Source organism: Mirounga angustirostris, unplaced genomic scaffold (assembly GCF_029215605.1).
Source record: "Mirounga angustirostris isolate CCGP_5_RB_7025 unplaced genomic scaffold, mMirAng1.0.hap1 SCAF_12, whole genome shotgun sequence".
Taxonomy (NCBI): domain Eukaryota; kingdom Metazoa; phylum Chordata; class Mammalia; order Carnivora; family Phocidae; genus Mirounga; species Mirounga angustirostris.
In genome coordinates, this window is record NW_026991720.1 from 28,311,025 (window position 1) to 28,319,045 (window position 8,021).

Sequence of the window (8,021 nt, forward strand, 5' to 3'; positions counted from 1 at the left end):
ATAGGCATATTAATATAAAAGTTCGTGGTAATTATTCTATTGAAATAAATGGGATTGTTATTGCTTCTACATGGAATGATGCTTGCTGTTCTCATACATTCTGCATTACCCATTCCTTGCTTCAGAACATGACTGTTTTCCAAAAGAAAAATCATTTGCCTTCCACAGAGTAAAAAAAAAATCAGATTGTTTTTCATTTATTTTTCAAATATTAAGCACCTTGCAATGGTGACTTTTATTTTTTTATTTTTTAAGATTTATTTCAGTGAGAAAGAGAGAGAACGTGCGGGGCGGAGGGGAGGATAAGGGATTGAGAAACCCAAGCAGATTCCACGCCTAGCGCACTCCACATGGGGGCTAGATCTCACCCCAGAGATCAGACCCCAGCCAAAACCAAGAGTTGAAGATTTAACTAACTGCACCACCCAAGTGCCTCATATCAGTGGTGACTTTTAAAGGTATAGTCACAGGACATCTGGCTGGCTACGTCAGTAGAGCATATGACTCTTGATCTTGGGGTCGTGAACTTGAGCCTCACGTTGGGTGTAGTCATTACTTTAAAAAAATGTTAGTGCCTATTGGTTATGGTTAACAGTTGAATAAAGATTTTTTTAAATTAAAAATAAAGGTATAGTCAGTTCAGTGACAATGGTATTTTCCCTCCTTTTCCTTTACTTCAGATATTGTTTATTTCTTAGATAAGACCACTTGAATACTCAGTGCTTTCCATGAGAATGAGAGCCAGGCAGAACCCAGAACCCAGAGAATGGAGCACCTGCCCACTGGGACGTATTCCCCTGGAGGGAGAGATGCACACCAGGACCAGATTAAAGTCTTGCCATTATAGGAGCAGAGGAGGTTGCCTATTGCCCTTCCTAGCTAAGCATTTTGCTTCTCTCATCTTTCTTCCTTTGTTTTTTGTTTCGTTTGTTTTGTTCTTTCTGGCTGGCTCTTCTCATATGAGGGAAATCCATGGACTGACTGCCTCCAGACTTTGACATTCGAACATCCTCAAGTCTCCTTTAAGCCAGAATCTAAAATGTTCCAAATTGCGACTGAGTAAATCAATCCCAGTCGATCTAAATTTTAAAAGCTAAATGAAATAATACCTGCAGCATTTTAATTTCACGTCTTCAAGTCCTCAGTGTACTTTCTGTGGTTGACATCATAACCGTAGCCAGACTAGGGAAAGTTTAGTGAACATTGTTATAAACTCCGAGATTGAATACCTTCATCATCATTATAATCATTATTCATGAAAATAAGAGTATAAAGGAATTATGTGCTACACATATTAGCACTTTCCTTACATGGTAGTCCTGTATCAGCACCTATTCCTCCAAACTCTGAGATGTTAGTGATTCTTATTACAGATCAGAAATAGCAAGAGAAATACTAGAAGCTCATAGTGTCAAATGAGCAAGGCATAATAAGATTAAAATTGAGCCCATAAATCTCAGTTCGAAGTCAACCTGCCCCTTTGCCTTGAGTATTCCAGGCTAGTGTTTTAAACTATTTTTCAGTATCCCTTTTAGTACTTAAAAGAACCTTCTCTTTGGGAGGATTTTTTTTTTCCCCAGTAATACAACAAAGTGTTTGTACATACAAATGCTTAGATCTGTGAATAATAAAATACATCACCATGTAGAAGAAATAATGTGAAACATCCCTGTGAATTTAAGAGTGAAAACAATATGACTACATAAGGTATAAGAGTATTAATTATAGCAGATTCTGATATGATATACTCTCATAGCATTATGGTAGGAACCTGCTTTTTACTAATTACACTCACAGGGGGCAGACAGAAGACCCTTATGCAGAGCAAGAATGCTGGAGTAATGGAACTCTCCCTTAGAAATGTGGGACCAAGGGGAACGTGCATACTTAAAACATATATTACATGTTCCATGTCTAAAAGATGTTTTCAAACAGATGTGGGCGCCATTGTCCTTAATTCAGAATTTTCTGCTTTCCAATTTGGAGTCAAAATGTATAATAGTGTTAATGGAATTTTGAATACTGCTGAATTTAACAAAGAGAAAGGTGAGTCTGGCCACTTCACTGCTTGAAAAAATAGTTTGGAGGGTTGGTTGGTTTGTTGGTTTGTTTCCTAAGAACAATGAAATTGTTTTCATTGTTCTTAAAAAAGTTAGTTAAACTATTAGAAAATCTTGAAAACTTTATATCCTTGTGACGGTTTCATTGTTCACATTTCTCTCCCTCCCCCCCCCGCCACTTTTATGAATTATTCCTCTTCCTGAGCTTCTGTAATATTTAAGATGGGATAAATCTAGTTTGAAGGCTTTAGTTCTGTTTATTTCCTTTTGCTTTTCTATGTGAATACAATATAATTATTCTACTTTGTACAAAATTGGTAAAATACATATTTTTACAACCTAATCATCATAGGTATACTCAAACCTATTTTTTTAGGTTTTTGAGAATATATAATCTACTTAACCTACTGCAAATGCTTTTGAAAAGCTTTAAGAATGTTTTCACTCAGATGGAAAACTGTAGAAATTGCTGCATGAATGCCAAAGTAATAAAGCATGTATTACACAGTGAAAGAAAGATATGTATTATTGTTAAAAATACATGGGATAAATTCTGTGTTTGTAGAATTATGTCCTGTGTTCCCTGATGATCAATTACAGACTACTTCTGAATCTGCAATGCTGGAGCTGAGATAGAAATTGTTATTACAATTTCGAACTGAGGAGACCTGCAGTTGTTTTAAATCTCACAAGATTCATATGTGCAGCTTATCATAAACCAGGATAGCACAGTTCCACTCTTGATCATTTCTTCAAGGCAAGCTTTTGTAGGTTATGAGAAGTGCACTTTCAAATTAAGTCAATTATGCTGCAGCTTCTAGTTCATCTTTGAGACTGGAATAGTATATTTAAAAAATTGTCTCCTTGTTAAATAGACACCATGACAGTGTTTGCATAGTGTATTGTTAACCTCCCGTGGAAGGTTAAGCGGCTTCTTCTGCATCTAAATCCGTTGCTGTGCAAACTGACTGCAGCATTGCACGCACCTACCCATGGATGGGGAGAGTGAAGACTTGCACCTGTGGGATTACGTGTAGCAGCAGGAAGTCAGAGCATTTGCAGCGTATAATTAACAAGGAATTTTTTTCTCTCAACAGCATTTTCATCTCACTAGGTTAACTAGTGATTAATGGCTGAAAAAAAATTGCTGGAGCCTGCACCCTTACCTAAACTTATTCACTCACTGGTGTATTCTGTTACTTCGGCAGCAAGTGTCAGGGGCACTCACCTGACCGTACTTCACTTCCTTCCACATTTATTGATTTCTTGTTGCTCAGGGGGGAAATTTTTAGATGTTTGTGTCCTTTTACTATAACTTTGTTGGCCCAATTTTGTTTTTTTTTAATCAAATTAGAATTTGAGAATTCCTATTTTGATTCAGAGATTACTATCCTAATAAACAAGTTGGAGGAGTTAGTGCATGGTGAACCAAGGATCTCAGAGCTTTAAATGGGGGAATGAAAAAAAACACTGACTCTAAGTGGCATTTAATCCATAGAGTGCTTGCTACGTGGTTTTTAATTGTTCTTCTCTCCTATTCGTTAAGAAAATTATAATTACCAATACAGAAAAGATTTCTAAATATAGCTCTCTAGAACACAATATTCTTGATAAAACAAAACAAAACAAAACTCATCCAAATCGACAATTCCTGAAGCTTACCAGATGTCTGCTTCGCTAAGGCCAGTGGACACCCACCTGCACCAGCACATGTAGCAATTCGTTGTCTCTGCCAAGCAGTCACGTGCATCCCATTCATTGACACACCAAAAAAAAAAAAAAAAACAAGTGTTCAGTTTTTACTTTTTAGCAAAACTTCATTTCCTAATAAGAGACCATGTAATGTTGAAATTAAATGCATAACATGTAATAATGAAATTAGATGCAGTGACTTCCAAAGTATGTAAATTTTACTGCCATAAAACAGAGTCTTTGCACAAAGAAGCGCTGAACCAGTGATAATGTCTTCTATCCAAACACATTTGTACTGTAAGTAGAAACTGTTTAAAAGGAAAATTACATCTTTTTCAGCAATTTATCAGAGATAATTACCCTTCATACACTAAAAGAAGGATAAAGAACTATAATTCTAATTGGTAAATGTCACCAACTGTTGCAGTTATTCTTACTTGTGTATATTCTTTTAATGATTATAGTCTCATGCCACAGCTACATGAAAATATATTCACTAGGTGTGAAATTCCCATATGTCACAGTTTCAAGAATAGGTAAACAGCTCAAAGATAAAGAAATAATGCTAATGAGAAATATAAGAATTCAAGGTTTTGTTTTCCAGGCAAGTGGATCTTAATTTGCCAAAAGGGGAGAAAATATAACTTAAAAAAAAAAAAGATAAGCACTTAATTTTGTTGAAATAAACTTTTAAATGAGCTTGGCTTCACACCCTCAACCAGAGATTCTTACTTCCTTAGGAAGTGTAGACGGTCTCAACCTACAGATTTCAGTATCATATCCCTTGGGTCTGCCTAAGGGAACAGCATTTAATTTTCTTTTAGGCTTAAACTGTAAAGTGTTTGTTAGCTTTAGATGTTAGAAGATAAACTCTTCCTGGATGGGGTTTCATTATGTCGAATGTTATCTTGAAAGGGATCAAAGAAACAGGACAAAAGACCTTAGAATCTATGGCAAGTGTTTAAAGTCCCTATTCCCCAGTCCTCCCAGCTATAGCTTAGTTTCCAATGAGTCTGATGGGTCAAGTGATTGACTAGATTCAATTTGTAAGCCTACTCTTCTGTTGAAAGAAATAAAAATAAGGTTGGCAGGGGGGGAAATGGTAGAGAAGACAAGCCTCTCCTTTGCATGTTCTTTAAGTCCCAGTTTAGCCAAGCCGTGCCCAACTGCCTTGATATTATGTATATCATTAGTAGTTTGTTTCCAAGCAGCTGACTGAAGCTCAGATGCTGAGCTACCTTCCTGAACACTATCCATTATACATAGAAAAGTGTTCTCTTGTCATTTTCATTCAGTGGCAGTATGTTTTCTGAATGTTCTCATTTGTTGGTGTTTTGACAAAGTTTGAGAAGCATGGAGAGAAGTACTTATCTTATGGGTTAGCTGTCTTCAAGTATTAATAGTAGTAAATTTTGTGCAAATTACCCTGCCTCTTCACTGGAAAAACTGATCTATAACACCTCCCCTCTCCCCCCAAAAAAGAAGAAACAACCTAGGTTTCTCTCTTGGTTAGCCTTGTCATTTTATTTAAACTCTCAAACATTGCTTAAGAGAATTATGTAGAAAAATAGTGAAGGAATGAATTTGATAAGGTTTGAAACATACTCCTTACATTGTATATGGACGCTCTTCAAGGAAAGACCAGTGAAGACATTTAAGTAGTTGTTTCAAATTATAACTAATAACTAAGTTTGTTACATTGGGTCATGTTTGAAAGGATCCTTGAATTTATGTGGTATATATTTCCCTGTAGGCCAAAAATGAGAGCAGTAAGAGCTTCCTGTGATTCTCATTACCCAGAAATAACTTCATTACCAAAAAATCAAATCAGTTTTTATTAATGAGATATTCATTGCCTATACTGTGCACTACTGGTAAAGAGATGAGTAGTTTTGTCATTGTATATAAAATATACTTCCCCCACCAAAGAAAGCAGAAAGAACGTTTTGTCCTTCTTTTAAGGAGAAGCACTACCACAACACTCAGAGGGATGCCTTGTTTTTCCTGCAGTGATAATAGTTAAATTCTCTTTCACCTCATTTCTTTGCAAGATTTACTTTAGCAAAATGAGTCTGTTGATGGAGGTTATAAGTACATTCTATGGATATGAAATGATACAAGACTGACTCATTTGGGCATCAGTTCTACCATTTTGTTATTACTAATGCCATATTCTAATCAAATGAATAACTCAGTACAGATTATGAATCAACCCCAGTGTAGGTCATTCAAATGAGTACTTTTATTAACTAGTCTAGCTATTTGAAACTCAAAAAAGAACTAAAGATAAGTCCAGAAGGAAACTCTTTAGAAGCCATTCAGGTTTTTGTCCCTTCCTGGTACTGCTTTTGTAGACTGGACCCTATCTGCTCTAACATTACAAGACACCAGATGTTGGATAACTTTGGAAAGTTATCTCATTCACGCTTTAGACTCCTCTTAGGAAATTGGTTCATCAATATTCTTATTGTATTTCTAAAATAAAATAGATCTTTGAAATAGTATTGATAAACAGGAATGAATAGAAGCAATGGATAACCCTCAAAATTTTGGTTTACATTTCAGTTTGTAATCAATTAAATTTTTTGCCCAATATCTTCCTAATATTTTACTCAAATTAATAAGAAAATTTAGCTTATATGCCTTGAGCACCTGGAGTAATTGAGGAAGGCAATCTAAGGAAAACTAACATTTTTGTTTTTAATATATATGGATAGCCAGCCAGAGATAGTGACAATAAATTATATTGGCAATTAGGAAATGATTATTTCAAGTGGGGACTTTTTTAAAAAATGCATTCATTTATACTTGGCATATTAACCTTTCAAGATAGCCCTTAAAGAAAAAAGATATCTAGGGGCACCTGGGTGGCTCAGTTGTTAAGCATCTGCCTTCAGCTCAGGTCATGATCCTGGGGTCCTGGGATCGAGCCCCGCATCGGGCTCCCTGCTCCACGGGAAGCCTGCTTCTCCCTCTCCCGCTCCCCCTGCTTGTGTTCCCTCTCTCGCTGTCTCTCTCTCCGTCAAATAAATAAATAAAATCTTTAAAAAAAAGAAAAAAGATATCTGGTAGTTTACAACCACATGTCTCTACTCCTTTTAGTAATGATGAATAACTATGACCTCAAGTTACATACATCAATAATAAACTTTATTTTAATTACAGAATTTACTGAAGATGCTCATTGTCGATTTTGGTCTTGAGCATATTTTACTAATGTAACTTTTGAAATGATATAGTGACTTATTTTCTAAGGTTGTGATTAAATGGTGTTTTCACAATTGAGACCTGGTATTTTATTCCCCATGCTTTTCCCCCACAACAGAAACCAGGAATGGATCTGGCAGACACCTATATTATGTTTGTTCGGCAAAACCAGGATATTCTTCGAGAAAAGATCAATGAGGAAATGTATATAGAAAAGCTGTTTGATGTAAGTAACTGCCCTTGCAAGGCTTCCTGGCATCATAGAAATATGTGCAGGAAAAAATTGCATTTTGATGGTATGTTTGTAAAGCAAACTCCTTTTCTGATCCTTTTTCTTCTATGCCGCTAATATAGTTTATAATTTTATTTCTCTGACTGTTGACAGAAGCCTTAATTGGCTTCTTTTGTACATGAAAACTGTCAGTGTTAGAATGAGAGTCTCAAAAACCTTCTAAGGTTAATTTTAACAAGCAGGATGATAACCGGTTTACCATTGTGCACAGCATCATTTCACTCGCCTTTGCTGCATTCCATAAACAGAATCATGTTGTAATGGATTTGGCTCTTCCTATAAAAGTTTTTTGAGTCAATACAGTGCTCTTTAGTCAAACAAAGACCTAAGCTGCAGTAAAGGGCAAATACCTGCCACTCTACTGTTCTTGAGCATTTTTTTATCTTGATTTACAGCACTGAAGCACGCTAACAATAGAACCCTGAAGTTTTATCAGGACAGAAGTCTTCATTTACCCATGGCAACTCCTAGCAATGGGGGATTGTGGTTTTAGAGAGCATGATCATTAAGTTTCATTTATCTGTAAAGGAAACTTCAGAGAGCAATCCATTTCAATCACAATGTTGTCACTCATTTGTAATTATTTAACAGTCAAGTCAAAGGAAATGGGACTTTGCTGGGATGTAACTTCACATAACTCAGCACAGTGCTGATTCTGAAATGGAATATTTGCTTTGAACTGTATGTATTTATGTGCATCTCCCCTGCATTTTAGAAATGCTTTTCTGGCAGTTTCATTTAATTATGCAAGTGACTGCAAATGTTTTCAT

General features: G+C 35.8%; 1 protein-coding gene across 11 annotated transcripts in view; it reads left to right on the forward strand.

Annotated features, from left to right (window-relative positions):
* Positions 1 to 8,021, forward strand: part of CADPS2 (calcium dependent secretion activator 2) — a 517,989-nt gene that overhangs the window by 484,897 nt on the left and 25,071 nt on the right. For 9 of the 11 annotated variants that reach the window (XM_064575007.1, XM_064574999.1, XM_064575000.1 and 6 more), the window contains one exon: positions 7,078 to 7,185. The exons of 1 other annotated variant lie outside the window; for it this stretch is intronic. In XM_064575007.1, the coding sequence (XP_064431077.1) occupies positions 7,078 to 7,185 (108 nt within the window). Of the gene's footprint in view, positions 1 to 7,077; positions 7,186 to 7,646; position 8,021 lie in introns of those variants that run through there. One more of the 11 variants, XM_064575006.1, reaches the window with a different exon arrangement.